Raw genomic sequence first — 24,949 nt, 5'->3', positions numbered from 1 at the left:
AAGAGTCAATGACTCTTGGATGAGAGTCGAAACGTCTATTTTTTCAAACTGAGTCCAGATGACTACAACTGAAGCTTTTTCTACTATGGAACACGCCTGGACCAATGAGGGATTACACCGACATAACAGAATAAAATAAAGTAAAAATAACTAGCACAAGACGAGGTAATACTATTAGCAGGTAAGTAAAAAGAATCAAAACAAAATAGAACACTCTTATTTACAGGTATTGCACATATCAACACCCTAAAGATGTTCATGATAATTATATATATATATATATATATATATATAAATATATAAATATAAATATATATATATATATATATATATATATATTACATTTCAATATTCACCACAGAATGTGTGTAAAAATGTATTTTAAAAACGTTTAGCCACTTTTTAATGTTCAACATTAAAACCTCTGTTTAAATGTGTTCGTGCCAATTCTAACTTCCGATGTCTAAAACTCACTCAAAGTGCTCAAATGGCAACACTTTAGTGATTTATATGAATAATAATCATGATTAAATAATACTAGATAAGAACATAAATCAATAAACATATTTTCCAGCATGTCTGTAGTGAAACGATCAACTGAAATCAGGAGACACACAATTCCCCGAAACACCGGGCTAGCTCCGGGTTAGCTCCCAGTTAGCTCCGGGTTAGCACTCACGGCCTAACACAGCTCTTGGAAGCGGATTTATACATTGATTTGGGACCAAATCCGTTGTGTTTTGTGTAAATGATGGAACCGGAGCCCACATTTGTCTTTGAGTGACATTTAATGACTTAAGTTGGTATTTGGAGGAGTTTAAAGCTGAGCTCTGTGCTACCGGAAGTGCCCAGCTGCGGCCGACATCTTGCTAACGTCACAAACACTCGTGTTGTTTACAGTTCTACTTCCTTTTATATTCTGAGTTTTGAAAGAAATAGTTCGTTTCACATTAACTACAAAACATCGTCCCGTTTCATTTGGTCTGGTTTATTTGTCTTGACATGGTTTAATATCGTGTTTGCTTCAGTCTTCTCTCCCGAGTCCTCGTGTTCGGGTTTGTACACTTTATTTCATATTATTCATGTTTGTGTCATTTACTTACATCGTGTTTAATCAAGAAAACGTATTCAAATGTATCTGAGGTCTTATTTATCATTTTGACATAGTGTAGTAGTCTAATGTATATTTTCTAGGGCTGCGCACATATTAAACAACATTTTATTCGTTGTTGTTTTATGGCGGTTGGCATCAAAGTGTTGCATTACCGCCAGACTTTATTAGGCCCGAGCGCCACAAGCTGGCGAGAGGCCTATTAATCTCGTAAGGCCGTGCGAAGCACGGCTGCGAAAGTGCGCACGTAGTGCGAGCGCGAAGCGCTCGCCCACTATCAAACACTCACTAACGCACTCCTTCACTCATGCACTCCCCGTGCATACTAATTAGTAGTAGGAAAATGGAACATTACCGTTGTAAACGGGCGAAGCCCGTGCAAAAGTGCGCACTAAACGAGCACTTTACATCCCCATATAAAGCACTCATTTGCGCTAAGTAGCTCACGAATACGTTCCCCATCTCTTGCATGTTCCGTGCATATAAGCATGTGATGCAAAAATTGAACATTATTACTGTTCAGAGGGCCAAAAACACAAAGTGGGCGGAGCCCACTCAAAATTAACGAAAGTACCCGTCAGTGACCAGGGACCCACACCATGAGGTAGGAAAGCGCAAGCGCTTTCCGAAAATGTATAGTTTATGATATTTGAAAAATGGGAAACATTGTTTTCGCATCGGAATATTATTAGGCCCGAGCCCCAGCAGGGGCTCGGGCCTTCGGCAGCGTTGCAACTGTCTGACCAAACATGCGGGCACAGCCCGCATGTTTGGTACCCCGTCGCCCCTGGCAAGTACAGTGAACTAGCCCATGCCGTAAGCGCGTAAGCGCTCGTAATGATGATTCCACCCCATGGCGGCATGGGGAAGGCTTAGAGCTTTCAAACGATGTATAATTTGTTGTTATAGTGGAAACGGCTATATTGTTTTTGCTAAAAATATTATTATTATTAGGCCCGAGCCCCAGCAGGGCGGAGGGCCTATTGCTCCCGCAACGCTGCCGAAGGCAGCGTTGCAACTGTCTTACCAAACATGCGGGCGCAGCCCGCATGTTTGGTGCCCCGTCGCCCCTGGCAAGTACAGTGAACTAGCCCATGCCGAAGGCATGGATCATGCATACTTACTCCTGCTATGACAGAAATAGTCAACAATTAGTGAATGGGCGTAGCCCATTCACTAATTGTTGACAACAGCAGCGCGAAGCGCTGCATTCCTCCAAAAACCCTCCTGGCATCGTCCCGTACGCGAGAATCCATGCCGCAGGCATGGGCCATGCTTGTATCTGCTCAAATCAATGGAAGTCTATGGGGAGTGGGCGGGGCATCTCGACGGAATAGGGACTGACGAGCGCGTAAGCGCTCGTAATGATGATTCCACCCCATGGCGGCATCGGGAAGGCTTAGAGCTTTCAAACGATGTATAATTTGTTGTTATAGTGAAAACGGCTATATTGTTTTTGCTAAAAATATTATTATTATTATTATTATTTTTCTTGTTCTTCTTCAGCGCTTTGAACTCTAATTTGACCCCCTGAACATGCTCAAAAACTCACCAAACTTTGCCCAAAATTCAAAATCGGCGAAAAATTTCTTTTTTCTGGGCCATTTTTTTTTTCGTTAAAAAATGGCGCGACAGCGCCACCGACAAAAGTCAAAATACATTGCGCCTATGGGAGACGCCCCGAGGTCAACTTTGTCGTAAAGCTACGAAATTCGGGACACGCATTCCTCTCGTGAGGACAAAAAAAAAAATCATTGTGGCCACGCCCCCAGACTTACCCTATGGCTGCCATCTTCCTTTGAAAATGAAAACACGCTGTGTTAGCCATTTTGTTCACGTCAAACTTTGACGAACTCCTCCTAGGGCGTTTTGCCCACCGACTTCAAAATCGGCGTACGTCCTCTGGACAAGTGGGGCATCTAAAGTTATTCAATTTTTTGAGATACCTTTTACGGTCTGTGTGCGGCGCAGCCGCAAAGTTGGACAACTTATTTTGGAATATTGCAGATCTAAAAATTGCTCCCATTTGATCAAAAAGAGTCCGATTAGGACCAAATTTGAATCAGTTGTTCAACTTTCTAGTTTGGACCAGTTTATGATGACAAAATTTAAATGGGCGCGATAGCGCCCCCTACAGAGTGACCTTTAAATTAACATCGAAGGTCAAAAATTAGTTTTACCAAAATTTTCTAAACTTTACCCAAAATTCTATTTTGGCGTCCCGATCAAAAAAGCCAATCAGACAAATGCCTTAATTTTTACGGCGTAGTCGTAGCGATGACATAAACCTCCCATGTTATCCCTATGGGAAAACCGCTAAATCTCTCGAATATCCACATTTTTACGCTTCACACTTTAACGAACTCCTCCTAGTGCGTTTTGCCCACCGACCTCAAAATCGGTGTACGTCCTCTAGACAAGTGGTGTATCTAAAGATATCCAAATTTTAAGGATAACTTTTACGGTCTATGTGCGACGGAGCCGCAAACGTTTCCCAGAATTCTGACTATTTGGCCTTCAGAGTGGCCTATAAACAGAGTTTTTCCAAATGACATGATATTTTGAACGAAATTCTAATTTGCCATCCTGATCATACAAGTATGAGAGCCAAAGTCATATTTTGTACGGCGTAACCGTAGCGTTGACAGAAACATCCCATGTTATCCTTATGGGAAAATCGTAGAATCGCTCAAATCACCACATTTTTACGCTTCACACTTTAATGAACTCCTCCTAGGGCGATTGTCCGATCAAGTTCATATTTGGAGAATATCATCTACACAAGCGGGGCATCAAAACTTACCCATATTTTGATTCTAAGTGCTACGGTCTCTGTGTGGCGGACCCGCAAATATATGTCAGAAATGGGAAAACAGCGAAATCTCTAAAATCACCACATTTTTACGCTTCACACTTTAACGAACTCCTCCTAGGCCGATTGCCCGATCAAGCTCATATTTGGGGAAAATCATCTACACAAACGGGGCATCAAAAGTTATCCATATTTTGATTTTAAGTGGTACGGTCTCTGTGCCGTGGAGCTGCAAATATACTGTCACAAATGGGAAAAACGCCAAATCCTTGAAATGTTCACATTTACGCTTCACACTTTAACAAACTCCTCCGTGGGCAATAGCTCGATCAAGCTTTCCATATTTTTATTCTAAGTGCTACGGTCTCTGTGCGGCGGCGCAGCAAATTTGACTGACACTTGTGTTCATTTGCACTGGATTGGCCATGTCCAATGTGTCGCCGTCTGTCAAGTTCTTTTTTTATTCAACACACAATAAGGGCCCCATCTTTATCAAGTCGAAAGCGCAGAGTCGGAAGGCCGGCGGCCCGCGAGGGCCGTTGGATGCCGCTTGCGGCTTTAATTTTTCTTGTTCTTCTGCTTTTTGATCTCTAATTTGACCCCCTGAACATGCTCAAAAACTCACCAAACTTTGCCCAAAATTCAAAATCGGCGAAAAATTTTGTTTTTTCTGGGCCATTTTTTTTTTCGTTAAAAAATGGCGCGACAGCGCCACCGACAAGTCAAAATACATTGCGCCTATGGGAGACGCCCCGAGGTCAACTTTGTCGTAAAGCTACGAAATTCGGGACACGCATTCCTCTCTTGAGGACAAAAAAAAAAAATCATTGTGGCCACGCCCCCAGACTTACCCTATGCCCGCCATCTTCTTTTTGAAAATGAAAACAAGCTGTGTTAGCCATTTTGTTCACGTCAAACTTTGACGAACTCCTCCTAGGGCGTTTTGCCCACCGACTTCAAAATCGGCGTACGTCCTCTGGACAAGTGGGGCATCTAAAGTTATTCAATTTTTTGAGATACCTTTTACGGTCTGTGCGGCGCAGCCGCAAAGTTGGACAACTTATTTTGGAATATTGCAGATCTAAAAATTGCTCCCATTTGATCAAAAAGAGTCCGATTAGGACCAAATTTGAATCAGTTCTTAAACTTTCTAGTTTGGACCAGTTTATGATGACAAAATTGAAATGGGCGCGATAGCGCCCCCTACAGAGTGACCTTTAAATTAACATTGAAGGTCAAAAATTAGTTTTACCAAAATTGTCTAAACTTTACCCAAAATTCTATTTTGCCGTCCCGATCACAAAAGCCAATCACAAAAATGCCTTATTTTTTACGGCGTAGTCGTAGCGATGACAGAAACCTTCCATGTTATCCCTATGGGAAAACCACCAAATCTCTCAAATTACCACATTTTTATGTTTTACACTTTAACGAAGTCCTCCCAGTGCGTTTTGCCCACCAACCTCAAAATCGGTGTACGTCCTCTAGACAAGTAGTGCATCTAAAGTTATCCAAATTTTAAGGATAACTTTTACGGTCTCTGTGCGACGGAGCCGCAAACGTTTCCCAGAATTCTGACTATTTGGCCTTCAGAGTGGCCTATAAACAATAGAGTTTTTCCAAATGACATGATATTTTGAACAAAATTCTAATTTGCCATCCTGATCATAAAAGTATGAGAGCCAAAGTCATATTTTGTACGGCGTAACCGTAGCGATGACAGAAACATCCCATGTTATCCTTATGGGAAAATCGTAGAATCGCTCAAATCACCACATTTTTACGCTTCACACTTTAACAAACTCCTCCTAGGGCGATTGTCCGATCAAGTTCATATTTGGAGAATATCATCTACACAAGCGGGGCATCAAAACTTACCCATATTTTGATTCTAAGTGCTACGGTCTCTGTGTGGCGGACCCGCAAATATATGTCAGAAATGGGAAAACAGCGAAATCTCTGAAATGTTCACATTTACGCTTCACACTTTAATGAACTCCTCTGTGGGCAATAGCTCGATCAAGCTCATATTTGGGGAAAATCATCTACACAAGCGGGGCATCAAAAGTTATCCATATTTTTATTCCAAGTGCTACGGTCTCTGTGCGGCGGCGCAGCAAATTTGACTGACACTTGTGTTCATTTGCACTGGATTGGCCATGTCCAATGTGTCGCCGTCTGTCAAGTTCTTTTTTTATTCAACACACAATAAGGGCGCCATCTTTATCAAGTCGAAAGCGCAGAGTCTGAAGGCCGGCGGCCCGCGAGGGCCGTTGGATGCCGCTTGCGGCTTTAATTCTTTCTTTCTTCTTCTTCTTCTTCTTCTCGGGACCAACCCCCCTATTTTTCACCCAGTGAACATTGACGAAAAGTCACAAAAATGTTCACACCTCTAAAAATCGTGCCTCTCTACATTCTGGCTATTTCCCTTTTCTAAAATAAAAAAATTGGCGCGTCAGCGCCCCCAAATGTACCAAAAATGCATTGAGAGATGGGAAATGACCCAAATAAAATCTGATCGTAGAACCATGAAATTTGGCGCAGAGGTAGATGGTGACAAGAGAAGTAAAAAATATTATTACGGCAACGCCGTCCGCCCAACCAAATGTCGGCCATATTGCTTCAAAAATGGCTAAACATGACTTCGGAGTTTTTCCAAACGTCGTACTTTTACGAACTCCTCCCAGGGCGTTGGCCCTAAAAAGCTGAAATTTGGTGAAAATGCTACTGAGGAGTGGGACATCAAAAGTTATCCAAATTACATTGACCCTGTCACGGTCTCTGTGCGGCGAAGCCGCAAACTGTAGCTAGAATTTCAGAAATCTCCCATATTTAAAATTTCTGCCGTTTGCGCAGATAAAGTCCGAATTGCGTCAAATTAGAATCAGTTGTTAAACTCTTTGCCCTTGAAGTGAAATGAATTCATTTGGCGCCACAGCGCCCCCTACAGATTTTATATGGAGGTTAAATGTTTAGTTTTGCGAAATTATATGAAATTTGACACACAACTCAATTTTGGCATCCCCATCAAAAAAGTCAATGAGACTCATGTCATTATTGTTATGGCGTTGCCGTAACGATGACCGAAACCTTTCATGTTATTCCAATGGGGAATTCGCCAGAACATGTTTACACTTTAGACTTTCACAAACTCCTCCCCCTCAGGGCGTTAGACATATTAACCTGAAATTTGGTTAGACTCATCTTCAGGACCATCAAAAGTTATCCACATTTTTATTCAAAGAGTCACGGTGTCTGTGCGGCAAAGCCGCACATTTTGCCAAGAATTCAAAATAAAATTGCTTTTTGATGTTAAAACAAAGGGGAGAAGATGTGACAGCGTCACAGATTCAGCAGTAGGCGTAATAAAAGGACAATTGGGGCGCGTTAGCGCCCCCTCCTCTTGCGGCGTGGCGGCGGTGTGGCGGCGGCGTGGCGAGGGCCGATCATTGCCGCTTGCGGCTATATTTCCTGTCGTTATTATAATTGTAATGGAATAATCTAAACTGTACAGACTTTGTACACATCCTTTTGTAACAGAACAAAGCATTTCTAACATGGAAATTCGAAATGTTTTTGAAATCATGAGCATTTAGGGTGATGTCAGTTCATCTTTAAACATGTTTTATGGTGACTCTGGTGTTTAGAACGTTCTGATAGAGCGATGACATCACAACATTCTATAGGCCAATAATAATAAATACAGATGTGGAAACTAAACTGTTGTTGAAATGCTGATCTTTGTTTGTTTGGATTAATATAGTGTTCTCTTGATTAATATATTGTCTTCTCTTTCAGCCCTGAGCAGAGCGGCTGCATGAGCGGCCTGGGCCAGCCGCCACAGGGAGGGGGCCTGCGCTCTCGAAGGGCTCCCGGTCGAGAAGCGGGGCCCCCGGGAGCCACAGGGGGCGCTATGGAGACCTACTGCCTCGGCCCCGGGCTGCTGCGGAGGCTCATCGAGCTGCCGTCGCCACCTCTGTCCAGGCACCAGCTCAAGAGGCTGGAGGAGCACAGGTATGTACCCACAAGCACTGTGAACAGGGGGAGGAGCCAGGGGGAGGGGCCAGGGGGAGGGGCCAGGGGGAGGGGCCAGGGGGAGGGGCCAGAGGGAGGGGCCAGAGGGAGGGGCCAGAGGGAGGAGCCAGAGGGAGGAGCACAGGTATGTACCCACAAGCACTGTGAACAGGGGGAGGAGCCAGGGGGAGGAGCACAGGTATGCACCCACAAGCACTGTGAACAGGGGGAGGGGCCAGAGGAAGGGGCCAGAGGAAGGGGCCAGAGGAAGGGGCCAGGGGGAGGAGCCACTGTGTTGTAAACAGTGTGGTTTCAGGTACAGCAGTGCGGGCCCCTGGCTCCTGGTGTAAACAGTGTGGTTTCAGGTACAGCAGTGCGGGCCCCTGGCTCCTGGTGTAAACAGTGTGGTTTCAGGTACAGCAGTGCGGGCCCCTGGCTCCTGGTGTAAACAGTGTGGTTTCAGGTACAGCAGTGCGGGCCCCTGGCTCCTGGTGTAAACAGTGTGGTTTCAGGTACAGCAGTGCGGGCTCCTGGTGTAAACAGTGTGGTTTCAGGTACAGCAGTGCGGGCCCCTGGCTCCTGCTGTAAACAGTGTGGTTTCAGGTACAGCAGTGCGGGCCCCTGGCTCCTGGTGTAAACAGTGTGGTTTCAGGTACAGCAGTGCAGGCCCCTGGCTCCTGGTGTAAACAGTGTGGTTTCAGGTACAGCAGTGCGGGCCCCTGGCTCCTGGTGTAAACAGTGTGGTTTCAGGTACAGCAGTGCGGGCCCCTGGCTCCTGGTGTAAACAGTGTGGTTTCAGGTACAGCAGTGCGGGCCCCTGGCTCCTGCTGTAAACAGTGTGGTTTCAGGTACAGCAGTGCGGGCTCCTGGTGTAAACAGTGTGGTTTCAGGTACAGCAGTGCGGGCCCCTGGCTCCTGGTGTAAACAGTGTGGTTTCAGGTACAGCAGTGCGGGCCCCTGGCTCCTGGTGTAAACAGTGTGGTTTCAGGTGTAAACAGTGTGGTTTCAGGTACAGCAGTGCGGGCCCCTGGCTCCTGGTGTAAACAGTGTGGTTTCAGGTACAGCAGTGCGGGCCCCTGGCTCCTGGTGTAAACAGTGTGGTTTCAGGTACAGCAGTGCGGGCCCCTGGCTCCTGGTGTAAACAGTGTGGTTTCAGGTACAGCAGTGCGGGCCCCTGGCTCCTGCTGTAAACAGTGTGGTTTCAGGTACAGCGGTGCGGGCTCCTGGTGTAAACAGTGTGGTTTCAGGTACAGCAGTGCGGGCCCCTGGCTCCTGGTGTAAACAGTGTGGTTTCAGGTACAGCAGTGCGGGCCCCTGGCTCCTGGTGTAAACAGTGTGGTTTCAGGTGTAAACAGTGTGGTTTCAGGTACAGCAGTGCGGGCCCCTGGCTCCTGGTGTAAACAGTGTGGTTTCAGGTACAGCAGTGCGGGCCCCTGACTCCTGGTGTAAACAGTGTGGTTTCAGGTACAGCAGTGCGGGCCCCTGGCTCCTGGTGTAAACAGTGTGGTTTCAGGTACAGCAGTGCGGGCCCCTGGCTCCTGGTGTAAACAGTGTGGTTTCAGGTACAGCAGTGCGGGCCGCTCGCTCCTGGAGCCGCTCATGCAGACGTACTGGGAGTGGCTCGTGGCTCGTGTCCCGTCGTGGATCGCTCCAAACCTCATCACCATCGTGGGTTTGGCCACAAACGTGTTCACGACGCTGGTGCTGGTTTACTACTGCCCCACGGCCACCGAGCAGGTAACCACGGCAACGCAGCAAACACTATCTACATCCTTCATTCATCACTGTTTGACGTCAAACACTGTTTCTATTCAACATTAAGACTTTTTAAACACATTTGAACGGGCGCTTTCCGAAAATGTATAGTTTATGATATTTGAAAAATGGTAAACATTGTTTTCGCATCAGAATATTCTTCTTCTTCTTTGAAGTAAAAAATATTATTTCTGCAACGCCGTCCGCCCAATCAAATGTCGGCAATATTATTGGATCAAAATTTGCTAAACATGACTTACAACCTCCTCTCAGGGCGTGTGGTGAAAATGACTGTCTGTCACGATCTCTGTAGCTAGAATTTCAAAATTTAAAATTGACTGCCGTTTACACAGATAAAGTCCAAATTGCGTCAAATTTGGTCCAGTTGTTAAACCCTTTGCCCTAAACCTACTTGAAGTGAAACAAATTAATTTAGCGCGACAGCGCCCCCTTACAGAGTTAAATAAAATTAGATATGGAGAGTAAAATATCTAGTTTTTCTAAATTTTAAAACATTTGGCACAAAATTCCATTTTGGCATCCCGATCAAAAAAGTCAATGAGACTCATGTCATATTTGTTACGGTGTAGCCGTGGCAACGAAACCTCATGTTATTCCAATGAGAAAATCGCCAAATCTCTGAAATGTGAACATGTTTATACAACATGTTTATACTTTTACTTTTATGAACTCCTCCTTGGGCGTTTGTCCGATTTAGGCTCATGTTGTGTCTCCTTTAGGCTCACGTCGTGTCTCCTTTAGGTGTCTCCTTTAGGCTCACGTCGTGTCTCCTTTAGGTGTCTCCTTTAGGCTCACGTCGTGTCTCCTTTAGGTGTGTCCTTTAGGCTCACGTCGTGTCTCCTTTAGGTGTCTCTTTTAGGCTCACGTCGTGTCTCTTTTAGGCTCACGTCGTGTCTCCTTTAGGTGTCTCTTTTAGGCTCACGTCGTGTCTCTTTTAGGCTCACGTCGTGTCTCTTTTAGGCTCACGTCGTGTCTCCTTTAGGCTCACGTCGTGTCTCTTTTAGGCTCACGTCATGTCTCCTTTAGGCTCACGTTGTGTCTCCTTTAGGCTCACGTCGTGTCTCCTTTAGGTGTCTCCTTTAGGCTCACGTTGTGTCTCCTTTAGGTGTCTCCTTTAGGCTCACGTCGTGTCTCCTTTAGGCTCACGTCGTGTCTCCTTTAGGTGTCTCCTTTAGGCTCACGTCGTGTCTCCTTTAGGTGTCTCCTTTAGGCTCACGTCGTGTCTCCTTTAGGTGTCTCCTTTAGGCTCACGTCGTGTCTCCTTTAGGTGTGTCCTTTAGGCTCACGTTGTGTCTCTTTTAGGCTCATGTTGTGTCTCTTTTAGGCTCACGTCGTGTCTCCTTTAGGCTCACGTCGTGTCTCCTTTAGGCTCACGTCGTGTCTCCTTTAGGCTCACGTCGTGTCTCCTTTAGGCTCACGTCGTGTCTCCTTTAGGCTCACGTCGTGTCTCCTTTAGGCTCACGTCGTGTCTCCTTTAGGCTCACGTCGTGTCTCCTTTAGGCTCACGTCGTGTCTCCTTTAGGCTCACGTCGTGTCTCTTTTAGGCTCACGTCGTGTCTCCTTTAGGTGTCTCTTTTAGGCTCACGTCGTGTCTCTTTTAGGCTCACGTCGTGTCTCCTTTAGGTGTCTCTTTTAGGCTCACGTCGTGTCTCTTTTAGGCTCACGTCGTGTCTCCTTTAGGTGTGTCCTTTAGGCTCAGGTCGTGTCTCTTTTAGGCTCACGTCGTGTCTCCTTTAGGTGTGTCCTTTAGGCTCAGGTCGTGTCTCTTTTAGGCTCACGTTGTGTCTCTTTTAGGTGTGTCCTTTAGGCTCAGGTCGTGTCTCTTTTAGGCTCACGTTGTGTCTCTTTTAGGCTCACGTTGTGTCTCTTTTAGGCTCACGTCGTCTCTTTTAGGCTCACGTCGTGTCTCTTTTAGGCTCACGTCGTGTCTCCTTTAGGCTCAGGTCGTGTCTCCTTTAGGTGTCTCCTTTAGGCTCACGTCGTGTCTCCTTTAGGTGTGTCCTTTAGGCTCACGTCGTGTCTCCTTTAGGCTCACGTCATGTCTCTTTTAGGCTCACGTCATGTCTCTTTTAGGCTCACGTCGTGTCTCTTTTAGGCTCACGTCGTGTCTCTTTTAGGCTCACGTCGTGTCTCTTTTAGGCTCACGTCGTGTCTCTTTTAGGCTCACGTCGTGTCTCCTTTAGGCTCACGTCGTGTCTCCTTTAGGCTCACGTTGTGTCACCTTTAGGCTCACGTCGTGTCTCTTTTAGGCTCACGTTGTGTCTCTTTTAGGCTCACGTTGTGTCTCTTTTAGGCTCACGTTGTGTCTCCTTTAGGCTCACGTCGTGTCTCTTTTAGGCTCACGTCGCGTCTCCTTTAGGTGTCTCTTTTAGGCTCACGTCGTGTCTCTTTTTGGCTCACATCTTGTCTCTTTTAGGCTCACGTTGTGTCTCTTTTAGGCTCACGTTGTGTCTCCTTTAGGCTCACGTTGTGTCTCCTTTAGGCCCACGTCGTGTCTCCTTTAGGTGTCTCTTTTAGGCTCACGTTGTGTCTCCTTTAGGCTCACGTCGTGTCTCCTTTAGGCTCACCTCGTGTCTCTTTTAGGCTCACGTTGTCTCCTTTAGGTGTCTCTTTTAGGCTCACGTCGTGTCTCTTTTAGGTGTCTCCTTTAGGCTCACGTCGTGTCTCCTTTAGGTTTCTCCTTTAGGCTCACGTCGTTTCTCTTTTAGGTGTCTCTTTTAGGCTCACGTCGTGTCTCTTTTAGGTGTCTCCTTTAGGCTCACGTCGTGTCTCCTTTAGGTGTCTCCTTTAGGCTCACGTCGTGTCTCTTTTAGGTGTCTCCTTTAGGCTCACGTCGTGTCTCTTTTAGGTGTCTCCTTTAGGCTCACGTCGTGTCTCCTTTAGGTGTCTCCTTTAGGCTCACGTCGTGTCTCTTTTAGGCTCACGTTGTGTCTCCTTTAGTTGTGTCCTTTAGGCTCACGTCATGTCTCTTTTAGGCTCACGTTGTGTCTCCTTTAGTTGTGTCCTTTAGGCTCACGTCGTGTCTCCTTTAGGTGTCTCTTTTAGGCTCACGTCGTGTCTTTTAGGCTCACGTCGTGTCTCCTTTAGGTGTCTCTTTTAGGCTCACGTCGTGTCTTTTAGGCTCACGTCGTGTCTCCTTTAGGTGTCTCCTTTAGGCTCACGTCGTGTCTCCTTTATTCTCACGTCGTGTCTCCTTTAGGTGTGTCCCTTAGGCTCACATCGTGTCTTCTTTAGGCTCACGTTGTGTCTCCTTTAGGCTCACGTCGTGTCTCCTTTAGGTGTCTCCTTTAGGCTCACGTCGTGTCTCTTTTAGGCTCACGTCGTGTCTCTTTTAGGTTCACGTCGTGTCTCTTTTAGGCTCACGTCGTGTCTCATTTAGGCTCACGTCGTGTCTCCTTTAGGCTCACCTCGTGTCTCCTTTAGGCTCACCTCGTGTCTCTTTTAGGCTCACGTCGTGTCTCTTTTAGGCTCACGTCGTGTCTCCTTTAGGCTCACGTCGTGTCTCCTTTAGGCTCACGTCGTGTCTCTTTTAGGCTCACGTCGTGTCTCTTTTAGGCTCACGTCGTGTCTCCTTTAGGCTCTCGTCGTGTCTCCTTTAGGCTCACGTCGTGTCTCCTTTAGGCTCACGTCGTGTCTCCTTTAGGCTCACGTCGTGTCTCCTTTAGGCTCACGTCGTGTCTCTTTTAGTCTCACGTCGTGTCTCCTTTAGGTGTGTCTTTTAGGCTCACGTCGTGTCTCTTTTAGGCTCACGTCGTGTCTCTTTTAGGCTCACGTTGTGTCTCCTTTAGGCTCACGTCGTGTCTCTTTTAGGCTCATGTCGCGTCTCCTTTAGGTGTGTCCTTAAGGCTCACGTCGTGTCTCTTTTAGGTGTGTCCTTTAGGCTCAAGTCGTGTCTCCTTTAGGCTCACGTTGTGTCTCCTTTAGGCTCACGTTGTGTCTCCTTTAGGTGTCTCCTTTAGGCTCACGTCATGTCTCTTTTAGGCTCACGTCGTGTCTCCTTTAGGCTCACGTCGTGTCTCCTTTAGGCTCACGTCGTGTCTCCTTTAGGCTCACGTCGTGTCTCGTTTAGGCTCACGTCGTGTCTCCTTTAGGTGTCTCCTATAGGCTCACGTCGTGTCTCTTTTTAGATGTCTCCTTTAGGCTCACGTCGTGTCTCTTTTAGATGTCTCCTTTAGGCTCACGTCGTGTCTCCTTTAGGTGTCTCCTTTAGGCTCACGTCGTGTCTCCTTTAGGTGTCTCCTATAGGCTCACGTCGTGTCTCTTTTAGGTTCACGTCGTGTCTCTTTTAGGCTCACGTCGTGTCTCTTTTAGGCTCACGTTGTGTCTCCTTTAGGTGTGTCCTTTAGGCTCACGTGTCTCTTTTAGGCTCACGTTGTGTCTCCTTTAGGCTCACGTTGTGTCTCCTTTAGGCTCACGTCGTGTCTCCTTTAGGTGTCTCTTTTAGGCTCACGTCGTGTCTCTTTTAGGCTCACGTCGTGTCTCTTTTAGGCTCACGTCGTGTCTCCTTTAGGCTCACGTCGTGTCTCCTTTAGGCTCACGTCGTGTCTCTTTTAGGCTCACGTTGTGTCTCCTTTAGTTGTGTCCTTTAGGCTCACGTCGTGTCTCTTTTAGGCTCACGTTGTGTCTCTTTTAGGCTCACGTCGTGTCTCCTTTAGGCTCACGTCGTGTCTCTTTTAGGCTCACGTCGTGTCTCTTTTAGGCTCACGTCGTGTCTCTTTTAGGCTCACGTCGTGTCTCTTTTAGGCTCACGTTGTGTCTCCTTTAGGTGTCTCCTTTAGGCTCACGTCGTGTCTCCTTTAGGCTCACGTCGTGTCTCCTTTAGGTGTCTCCTTTAGGCTCACGTCGTGTCTCTTTAGGTGTCTCCTTTAGGCTCACGTCGTGTCTCCTTTAGGTGTCTCCTTTAGGCTCACGTCGTGTCTCCTTTAGGTGTGTCCTTTAGGCTCACGTCGTGTCTCTTTTAGGCTCACGTCGTGTCTCTTTTAGGCTCACGTCGTGTCTCCTTTAGGCTCATGTTGTGTCTCTTTTAGGCTCACGTCGTGTCTCCTTTAGGCTCACGTCGTGTCTCCTTTAGGCTCACGTCGTGTCTCCTTTAGGCTCACGTCGTGTCTCCTTTAGGCTCACGCCGCGTCTCCTTTAGGTGTCTCTTTTAGGCTCACGTCGTGTCTCTTTTAGGCTCACGTCGTGTCTCTTTTAGGCTCACGTTGTGTCTCCTTTAGGTGTGTCCTTTAGGCTCAGGTCGTGTCTCTTTTAGGCTCACGTTGTGTCTCTTTTAGGTGTGTCCTTTAGGCTCAGGTCGTGTCTCTTTTAGGCTCACGTTGTGTCTCTTTTAGGTGTGTCCTTTAGGCTCAGGTCGTGTCTCTTTTAGGCTCACGTTGTGTCTCTTTTAGGCTCACGTTGTGTCTCTTTTAGGCTCACGTCGTCTCTTTTAGGCTCACGTCGTGTCTCTTTTAGGCTCACGTCGTGTCTCCTTTAGGCTCAGGTCGTGTCTCCTTTAGGTGTCTCCTTTAGGCTCACGTCGTGTCTCCTTTAGGTGTGTCCTTTAGGCTCACGTCGTGTCTCTTTTAGGCTCACGTTGTGTCACCTTTAGGCTCACGTCGTGTCTCTTTTAGGCTCACGTTGTGTCACCTTTAGGCTCACGTCGTGTCTCTTTTAGGTGTCTCCTTTAGGCTCACGTCGTGTCTCTTTTAGGTGTCTCCTTTAGGCTCACGTCGTGTCTCCTTTAGGTGTGTCCTTTAGGCTCAGGTCGTGTCTCTTTTAGGCTCACGTTGTGTCTCTTTTAGGCTCACGTTGTGTCTCTTTTAGGCTCACGTTGTGTCTCTTTTAGGCTCACGTTGTGTCTCTTTTAGGCTCACGTTGTGTCTCTTTTAGGCTCACGTTGTGTCTCCTTTAGGCTCACGTTGTGTCTCCTTTAGGCTCACGTCGTGTCTCTTTTAGGCTCACGTTGTGTCTCCTTTAGTTGTGTCCTTTAGGCTCACGTCGTGTCTCCTTTAGGCTCACGTCGTGTCTCCTTTAGGTGTCTCTTTTAGGCTCACGTCGTGTCTTTTAGGCTCACGTCGTGTCTCCTTTATTCTCACGTCGTGTCTCCTTTAGGTGTCTCCTTTAGGCTCACGTCGCGTCTCTTTTAGGCTCACGTCGTGTCTCTTTTAGGCTCACGTCGTGTCTCCTTTAGGCTCACGTCTTGTCTCCTTTAGGCTCACGTCGTGTCTCCTTTAGGCTCACGTCGTGTCTCCTTTAGGCTCACGTCGTGTCTCCTTTAGGCTCACGTCGTGTCTCCTTTAGGCTCACGTCGTGTCTCCTTTAGGCTCACGTCGTGTCTCCTTTAGGCTCACGTCGTGTCTCCTTTAGGCTCACGTCGTGTCTCCTTTAGGCTCACGTCGTGTCTCTTTTAGGCTCACGTCGTGTCTCTTTTAGGCTCACGTCGTGTCTCTTTTAGGCTCACGTCGTGTCTCCTTTAGGCTCACGTCGTGTCTCTTTTAGGCTCACGTCGTGTCTCCTTTAGGCTCACGTTGTGTCACCTTTAGGCTCACGTCGTGTCTCCTTTAGGTGTCTCTTTTAGGCTCACGTTGTGTCTCCTTTAGGTGTGTCCTTTAGGCTCACGTCGTGTCTCTTTCAGGCTCACGTTGTGTCTCCTTTAGGTGTGTCCTTTAGGCTCACGTTGTGTCTCTTTTAGGCTCACGTTGTGTCTCTTTTAGGCTCACGTTGTGTCTCCTTTAGGCTCACGTCGTGTCTCTTTTAGGCTCACGTCGCGTCTCCTTTAGGTGTCTCTTTTAGGCTCACGTCGTGTCTCTTTTAGGCTCACATCTTGTCTCTTTTAGGCTCACGTTGTGTCTCTTTTAGGCTCACGTTGTGTCTCCTTTAGGCTCACGTGTCTCCTTTAGGCCCACGTCGTGTCTCCTTTAGGTGTCTCTTTTAGGCTCACGTTGTGTCTCCTTTAGGCTCACGTCGTGTCTCCTTAAGGCTCACGTTGTGTCTCTTTTAGGCTCACGTTGTCTCCTTTAGGTGTCTCTTTTAGGCTCACGTCATGTCTCTTTTAGGTGTCTCCTTTAGGCTCACGTCGTGTCTCCTTTAGGTGTCTCCTTTAGGCTCACGTCGTGTCTCTTTTAGGTGTCTCCTTTAGGCTCACGTCGTGTCTCCTTTAGGTGTCTCCTTTAGGCTCACGTCGTGTCTCTTTTAGGCTCACGTCGTGTCTCCTTTAGGCTCACGTTGTGTCTCCTTTAGGCTCACGTCGTGTCTCCTTTAGGTGTCTCTTTTAGGCTCACGTCGTGTCTTTTAGGCTCACGTCGTGTCTCCTTTAGGTGTCTCTTTTAGGCTCACGTCGTGTCTTTTAGGCTCACGTCGTGTCTCCTTTAGGTGTCTCCTTTAGGCTCACGTCGTGTCTCCTTTATTCTCACGTCGTGTCTCCTTTAGGTGTCTCCTTTAGGCTCACGTCGCGTCTCTTTTAGGCTCACGTCGTGTCTCTTTTAGGCTCATGTCGTGTCTCCTTTAGGCTCACGTCTTGTCTCCTTTAGGCTCACGTCGTGTCTCCTTTAGGCTCACGTCGTGTCTCCTTTAGGCTCACGTCGTGTCTCCTTTAGGCTCACGTCGTGTCTCCTTTAGGCTCACGTCGTGTCTCCTTTAGGCTCACGTCGTGTCTCCTTTAGGCTCACGTCGTGTCTCTTTTAGGCTCATGTCGCGTCTCCTTTAGGTGTGTCCTTTAGGCTCACGTCGTGTCTCTTTTAGGTGTCTCCTTTAGGCTCACGTTGTGTCTCTTTTAGGCTCACGTCGTGTCTCTTTTAGGCTCACGTCGTGTCTCTTTTAGGCTCACGTCGTGTCTCTTTTAGGCTCACGTCGTGTCTCCTTTAGGCTCACGTCGTGTCTCCTTTAGGCTCACGTCGTGTCTCCTTTAGGCTCACGTCGTGTCTCCTTTAGGTGTCTCTTTTAGGCTCACGTCGTGTCTCCTTTAGGCTCACGTCGTGTCTCCTTTAGGCTCACGTCGTGTCTCTTTTAGGCTCACGTCGTGTCTCTTTTAGGTGTCTCCTTTAGGCTCACGTCGTGTCTCTTTTAGGCTCACGTCGTGTCTCTTTTAGGCTCACGTTGTGTCTCTTTTAGGCTCACGTCGTGTCTCCTTTAGGCTCACGTCGTGTCTCTTTTAGGCTCACGTCGTGTCTCCTTTAGGTGTCTCTTTTAGGCTCACGTCGTGTCTCTTTTAGGCTCACGTCGTGTCTCTTTTAGGCTCACGTCGTGTCTCTTTTAGGCTCACGTCGTGTCTCTTTTAGGCTCACGTCGTGTCTCCTTTAGGCTCACGTCGTGTCTCCTTTAGGCTCACGTCGTGTCTCCTTTAGGCTCACGTCGTGTCTCCTTTAGGCTCACGTCGTGTCTCCTTTAGGCTCACGTCGTGTCTCCTTTAGGCTCACGTCGTGTCTCCTTTAGGCTCACGTCGTGTCTCCTTTAGGCTCACGTCGTGTCTCCTTTAGGCTCACGTCGTGTCTCCTTTAGGCTCACGTCGTGTCTCCTTTAGTTGTGTCCTTTAGGCTCACGTCGTGTCTCTTTTAGGCTCACGTCGTTTCTCCTTTAGGTGTCTCCTTTAGGCTCACGTCGTGTCTCTTTTAGGTGTCTCCTTTAGGCTCACGTCGTGTCTCCTTTAGGCTCACGTTGTTTCTCCTTTAGGTGTCTCCTTTAGGTTCACGTCTTGTCTCTTTTAGGCTCACGTCGTGTCTCCTTTAGGCTCACGTTGTGTCTCCTTTAGGCTCACGTCGTGTCTCCTTTAGGTGTCTCCTTTAGGCTCACGTCGTGTCTCCTTTAGGCTCACGTTGTGTCTCTTTTAGGCTCACGTCGTGTCTCCTTTAGGCTCACGTCGTGTCTCCTTTAGGCTCACGTCGTGTCTCGTTTAGGCTCACGTCGTGTCTCCTTTAGGCTCACGTCGTGTCTCCTTTAGGCTCACGTCGTGTCTCCTTTAGGCTCACGTCGTGTCTCCTTTAGGCTCACGTCGTGTCTCCTTTAGGTGTCTCTTTTAGGCTCACGTCGTGTCTCTTTTAGGCTCACGTCGTGTCTCCTTTAGGCTCACGTCGTGTCTCCTTTAGGCTCACGTCGTGTCTCCTTTAGGCTCACGTCGTGTCTCCTTTAGGCTCACGTCGTGTCTCCTTTAGGCTCACGTCGTGTCTCCTTTAGGCTCACGTCGTGTCTCCTTTAGGCTCACGTCGTGTCTCCTTTAGGCTCACGTCGTGTCTCCTTTAGGCTCACGTCGTGTCTCCTTTAGGCTCACGTCGTGTCTCCTTTAGGCTCACGTCGTGTCTCCTTTAGGCTCACGTCGTGTCTCCTTTAGGCTCACGTCGTGTCTCTTTTAGGCTCACGTCGTTTCTCCTTTAGGTGTCTCCTTTAGGCTCACGTCGTGTCTCTTTTAGGTGTCTCCTTTAGGCTCACGTCGTGTCTCCTTTAGGCTCACGTTGTTTCTCCTTTAGGTGTCTCCTTTAGGTTCACGTCTTGTCTCTTTTAGGCTCACGTCGTGTCTCCTTTAGGCTCACGTCGTGTCTCCTTTAGGCTCACGTTGTTTCTCCTTTAGGTGTCTCCTTTAGGTTCACGTCTTGTCTCTTTTAGGCTCACGTCGTGTCTCCTTTAGGCTCACGTTGTGTCTCCTTTAGGCTCACGTCGTGTCTCCTTTAGGTGTCTCCTTTAGGCTCACGTCGTCTCCTTTAGGCTCACGTTGTGTCTCTTTTAGGCTCACGTCGTGTCTCCTTTAGGCTCACGTCGTGTCTCCTTTAGGCTCACGTCGTGTCTCGTTTAGGCTCACGTCGTGTCTCCTTTAGGCTCACGTCGTGTCTCCTTTAGGCTCACGTCGTGTCTCCTTTAGGCTCACGTCGTGTCTCCTTTAGGCTCACGTCGTGTCTCCTTTAGGTGTCTCTTTTAGGCTCACGTCGTGTCTCTTTTAGGCTCACGTCGTGTCTCCTTTAGGCTCACGTCGTGTCTCCTTTAGGCTCACGTCGTGTCTCCTTTAGGCTCACGTCGTGTCTCCTTTAGGCTCACGTCGTGTCTCCTTTAGGCTCACGTCGTGTCTCCTTTAGGCTCACGTCGTGTCTCCTTTAGGTGTATCCTTTAGGCTCACCTCGTGTCTCCTTTAGGCTCACGTCGTGTCTCTTTTAGGCTCACGTCGTGTCTCTTTTAGGCTCACGTCGTGTCTCTTTTAGGCTCACGTCGTGTCTCTTTTAGGCTCTCGTCGTGTCTCCTTTAGGCTCTCGTCGTGTCTCCTTTAGGCTCACGTCGTGTCTCCTTTAGGCTCACGTCGTGTCTCCTTTAGGCTCACGTCGTGTCTCCTTTAGGCTCACGTCGTGTCTCCTTTAGGCTCACGTCGTGTCCCCTTTAGGCTCAGGTCGTGTCTCCTTTAGGCTCACGTCCTGTCTCTTTTAGGCTCACGTCCTGTCTCTTTTAGGCTCACGTCCTGTCTCTTTTAGGCTCACGTCGTGTCTCCTTTAGGCTCACGTCGTGTCTCCTTTAGGCTCACGTCGTGTCTCCTTTAGGCTCACGTCGTGTCTCTTTTAGGCTCACGTCGTGTCTCCTTTAGGTGTCTCTTTTAGGCTAACGTCGTGTCTCCTTTAGGCTCACGTCGTGTCTCCTTTTAGGCTCATGTCGCGTCTCCTTTAGGTGTGTCCTTAAGGCTCACGTCGTGTGTCCTTTAGGCTCACGTCGTGTCTCTTTTAGGTGTCTCCTTTAGGCTCACGTTGTGTCTCCTTTAGGCTCACGTTGTGTCTCCTTTAGGCTCACGTCGTGTCTCCTTTAGGTGTCTCCTTTAGGCTCACGTCGTGTCTCCTTCAGGCTCACGTCGTGTCTCCTTTAGGCTCACGTCGTGTCTCCTTTAGGCTCACGTCGTGTCTCGTTTAGGCTCACGTCGTGTCTCGTTTAGGCTCACGTCGTGTCTCTTTTAGGCTCACGTCGTGTCTCCTTTAGGCTCACGTCGTGTCTCGTTTAGGCTCACGTCGTGTCTCCTTTAGGCTCACGTCGTGTCTCCTTTAGGTGTCTCCTTTAGGCTCACGTCGTGTCTCCTTTAGGTGTCTCCTTTAGGCTCACGTCGTGTCTCCTTTAGGTGTCTCCTTTAGGCTCACGTCGTGTCTCCTTTAGGTGTCTCCTATAGGCTCACGTCGTGTCTCTTTTAGGTTCACGTCGTGTCTCTTTTAGGCTCACGTCGTGTCTCCTTTAGGCTCACGTCGTGTCTCCTTTAGGCTCACGTCGTGTCTCTTTTAGGCTCACGTCGTGTCTCTTTTAGGCTCACGTTGTGTCTCCTTTAGGCTCACGTTGTGTCTCCTTTAGGCTCACGTCGTGTCTCTTTTAGGCTCACGTTGTGTCTCCTTTAGGTGTGTCCTTTAGGCTCACGTCGTGTCTCTTTTAGGCTCACGTTGTGTCTCTTTTAGGCTCACGTTGTGTCTCCTTTAGGCTCACGTCGTGTCTCTTTTAGGCTCATGTCGCATCTCCTTTAGGTGTCTCTTTTAGGCTCACGTTGTGTCTCCTTTAGGCTCACGTCGTGTCTCTTTTAGGCTCATGTCGCGTCTCCTTTAGGTGTCTCTTTTAGGCTCACGTCGTGTCTCTTTTAGGCTCACGTCGTGTCTCTTTTAGGCTCACGTTGTGTCTCTTTTAGGCTCACGTTGTGTCTCCTTTAGGCTCACGTCGTGTCTCTTTTAGGCTCACGTTGTGTCTCTTTTAGGCTCACGTTGTGTCTCCTTTAGGCTCACGTTGTGTCTCCTTTAGGCTCACGTCGTGTCTCCTTTAGGTGTCTCTTTTAGGCTCACGTCGTGTCTCTTTTAGGCTCACGTCGTGTCTCCTTTAGGCTCACGTCGTGTCTCCTTTAGGCTCACGTCGTGTCTCCTTTAGGCTCACGTCGTGTCTCCTTTAGGCTCACGTCGTGTCTCCTTTAGGCTCACGTCGTGTCTCCTTTAGGCTCACGTCGTGTCTCCTTTAGGCTCACGTCGTGTCTCCTTTAGGCTCACGTCGTGTCTCCTTTAGGCTCACGTCGTGTCTCCTTTAGGCTCACGTCGTGTCTCTTTTAGGCTCACGTCGTGTCTCTTTTAGGTGTCTCCTTTAGGCTCACGTCGTGTCTCCTTTAGGTGTCTCCTTTAGGCTCACGTCGTGTCTCCTTTAGGCTCACGTCGTTTCTCCTTTAGGTGTCTCCTTTAGGTTCACGTCGTGTCTCTTTTAGGCTCACGTCGTGTCTCCTTTAGGCTCACGTCGTGTCTCCTTTAGGCTCACGTCGTGTCTCTTTTAGGCTCACGTCGTGTCTCTTTTAGGCTCACGTCGTGTCTCGTTTAGGCTCACGTCGTGTCTCCTTTAGGCTCACGTCGTGTCTCCTTTAGGCTCACGTCGTGTCTCCTTTAGGTGTATCCTTTAGGCTCACCTCGTTTCTCTTTTAGGTGTCTCCTTTAGGCTCACGTCGTGTCTCCTTTAGGTGTCTCCTTTAGGCTCACGTCGTGTCTCTTTTAGGTTCACGTCGTGTCTCTTTTAGGCTCATGTCGCGTCTCCTTTAGGTGTCTCTTTTAGGCTCACGTCGTGTCTCTTTTAGGCTCACGTCGTGTCTCTTTTAGGCTCACGTTGTGTCTCTTTTAGGCTCACGTTGTGTCTCCTTTAGGCTCACGTTGTGTCTCCTTTAGGCTCACGTCGTGTCTCCTTTAGGTGTCTCTTTTAGGCTCACGTTGTGTCTCCTTTAGGCTCACGTCGTGTCTCCTTTAGGTGTCTCTTTTAGGCTCACGTCGTGTCTCTTTTAGGCTCACGTCGTGTCTCCTTTAGGCTCACGTCGTGTCTCCTTTAGGCTCACGTCGTGTCTCCTTTAGGCTCACGTCGTGTCTCCTTTAGGCTCACGTCGTGTCTCCTTTAGGCTCACGTCGTGTCTCCTTTAGGCTCACGTCGTGTCTCCTTTAGGCTCACGTCGTGTCTCCTTTAGGCTCACGTCGTGTCTCTTTTAGGCTCACGTTGTCTCCTTTAGTTGTGTCCTTTAGGCTCACGTTGTGTCTCTTTTAGGCTCACGTCGTGTCTCTTTTAGGTGTCTCCTTTAGGCTCACGTCTTGTCTCCTTTAGGTGTCTCCTTTAGGCTCACGTTGTGTCTCCTTTAGGCTCACGTCGTTTCTCCTTTAGGTGTCTCCTTTTAGGTTCACGTCGTGTCTCTTTTAGGCTCACGTCGTGTCTCCTTTAGGCTCACGTCGTGTCTCCTTTAGGTGTCTCCTTTAGGCTCACGTCGTTTCTCCTTTAGGTGTCTCCTTTAGGTTCACGTCGTGTCTCTTTTAGGCTCACGTCGTGTCTCCTTTAGGCTCACGTCGTGTCTCTTTTAGGCTCACGTTGTGTCTCCTTTAGGTGTCTCCTTTAGGCTCACGTCGTGTCTCCTTTAGGTGTCTCCTTTAGGCTCACGTCGTGTCTCTTTTAGGCTCACGTCGTGTCTCCTTTAGGCTCACGTCGTGTCTCTTTTAGGCTCACGTCGTGTCTCGTTTAGGCTCACGTCGTGTCTCCTTTAGGCTCACGTCGTGTCTCCTTTAGGCTCACGTCGTGTCTCTTTTAGGCTCACGTCGTGTCTCGTTTAGGCTCACGTCGTGTCTCCTTTAGGCTCACGTCGTGTCTCCTTTAGGCTCACGTCGTGTCTCCTTTAGGCTCACGTCGTGTCTCCTTTAGGCTCACGTCGTGTCTCTTTTAGGTGTCTCCTTTAGGTTCACGTTGTGTCACCTTTAGGCTCACGTCGTGTCTCTTTAGGGTCTCCTTTAGGCTCACGTCGTGTCTCTTTTAGGCTCACGTCGTGTCTCCTTTAGGCTCACGTCGTGTCTCTTTTAGGCTCACGTCGTGTCTCCTTTAGGCTCACGTCGTGTCTCCTTTAGGCTCACGTCGTGTCTCCTTTAGGCTCACGTCGTGTCTCCTTTAGGCTCACGTCGTGTCTCCTTTAGGCTCACGTCGTGTCTCCTTTAGGCTCACGTCGTGTCTCCTTTAGGCTCACGTCGTGTCTCTTTTAGGCTCACGTCGTGTCTCTTTTAGGCTCACGTCGTGTCTCCTTTAGGCTCACTTCGTGTCTCCTTTAGGCTCACGTCGTGTCTCCTTTAGGCTCACGTCGTGTCTCCTTTAGGCTCACGTCGTGTCTCTTTTAGGCTCACGTCGTGTCTCCTTTAGGCTCACGTTGTGTCACCTTTAGGCTCACGTCGTGTCTCTTTCTGGTGTCTCCTTTAGGCTCACGTCGTGTCTCCTTTAGGTGTCTCCTTTAGGCTCACGTCGTGTCTCTTTTAGGTTCACGTCGTGTCTCTTTTAGGCTCACGTCGTGTCTCTTTTAGGCTCACGTCGTGTCTCCTTTAGGCTCACGTCGTGTCTCCTTTAGGCTCACGTCCTGTCTCTTTTAGGCTCACGTCGTGTCTCTTTTAGGCTCACGTCGTGTCTCCTTTAGGCTCAGGTCGTGTCTCCTTTAGGTGTCTCCTTTAGGCTCACGTCGTGTCTCCTTTAGGCTCACGTCGTGTCTCCTTTAGGCTCACGTCGTGTCTCTTTTAGGCTCACGTCGTGTCTCCTTTAGGCTCACGTCGTGTCTCCTTTAGGCTCACGTCGTGTCTCCTTTAGGCTCACGTCGTGTCTCCTTTAGGCTCACGTCGTGTCTCCTTTAGGCTCACGTCGTGTCTCTTTTAGGCTCACGTCGTGTCTCCTTTAGGCTCACGTCGTGTCTCCTTTAGGCTCACGTCGTGTCTCTTTTAGGCTCACGTCGTGTCTCCTTTAGGCTCACGTCGTGTCTCTTTTAGGCTCACGTCGTGTCTCTTTTAGGCTCACGTTGTGTCTCTTTTAGGCTCACGTCGTGTCTCCTTTAGGCTCACGTCGTGTCTCTTTTAGGCTCACGTCGTGTCTCCTTTAGGTGTCTCTTTTAGGCTCACGTCGTGTCTCTTTTAGGCTCACGTCGTGTCTCTTTTAGGCTCACGTCGTGTCTCTTTTAGGCTCACGTCGTGTCTCTTTTAGGCTCACGTCGTGTCTCCTTTAGGCTCACGTCGTGTCTCCTTTAGGCTCACGTCGTGTCTCCTTTAGGCTCACGTCGTGTCTCCTTTAGGCTCACGTCGTGTCTCCTTTAGGCTCACGTCGTGTCTCCTTTAGGCTCACGTCGTGTCTCCTTTAGGCTCACGTCGTGTCTCCTTTAGGCTCACGTCGTGTCTCCTTTAGTTGTGTCCTTTAGGCTCACGTCGTGTCTCCTTTAGTTGTGTCCTTTAGGCTCACGTCGTGTCTCTTTTAGGCTCAAGTCGTTTCTCCTTTAGGTGTCTCCTTTAGGCTCACGT

The 24,949-nt window shown here is 48.5% G+C and overlaps 1 protein-coding gene across 2 annotated transcripts in view; it reads left to right on the top strand.

Annotated features, from left to right (window-relative positions):
* The window catches only part of cept1b (choline/ethanolamine phosphotransferase 1b), a 48,764-nt gene that overhangs the window by 1,065 nt on the left and 22,750 nt on the right, over positions 1-24,949 (top strand). For both annotated transcript variants that reach the window (XM_072440093.1, XM_072440094.1), the window contains exons 2-3: positions 7,722-7,937; positions 9,500-9,674. In XM_072440093.1, the coding sequence (XP_072296194.1) occupies positions 7,741-7,937; positions 9,500-9,674 (372 nt within the window). In that variant the 5' untranslated portion in view covers positions 7,722-7,740. The remainder of the gene's footprint in view (positions 1-7,721; positions 7,938-9,499; positions 9,675-24,949) is intronic.

The sequence above is a fragment of the Eucyclogobius newberryi genome, unplaced genomic scaffold, assembly GCF_026437365.1.
Source record: "Eucyclogobius newberryi isolate DKJ021-1_F unplaced genomic scaffold, fEucNew1.0.hap1 SCAF_11, whole genome shotgun sequence".
Classification (NCBI taxonomy): domain Eukaryota; kingdom Metazoa; phylum Chordata; class Actinopteri; order Gobiiformes; family Gobiidae; genus Eucyclogobius; species Eucyclogobius newberryi.
This window is presented reverse-complemented; position numbering and strand designations above follow the sequence as displayed.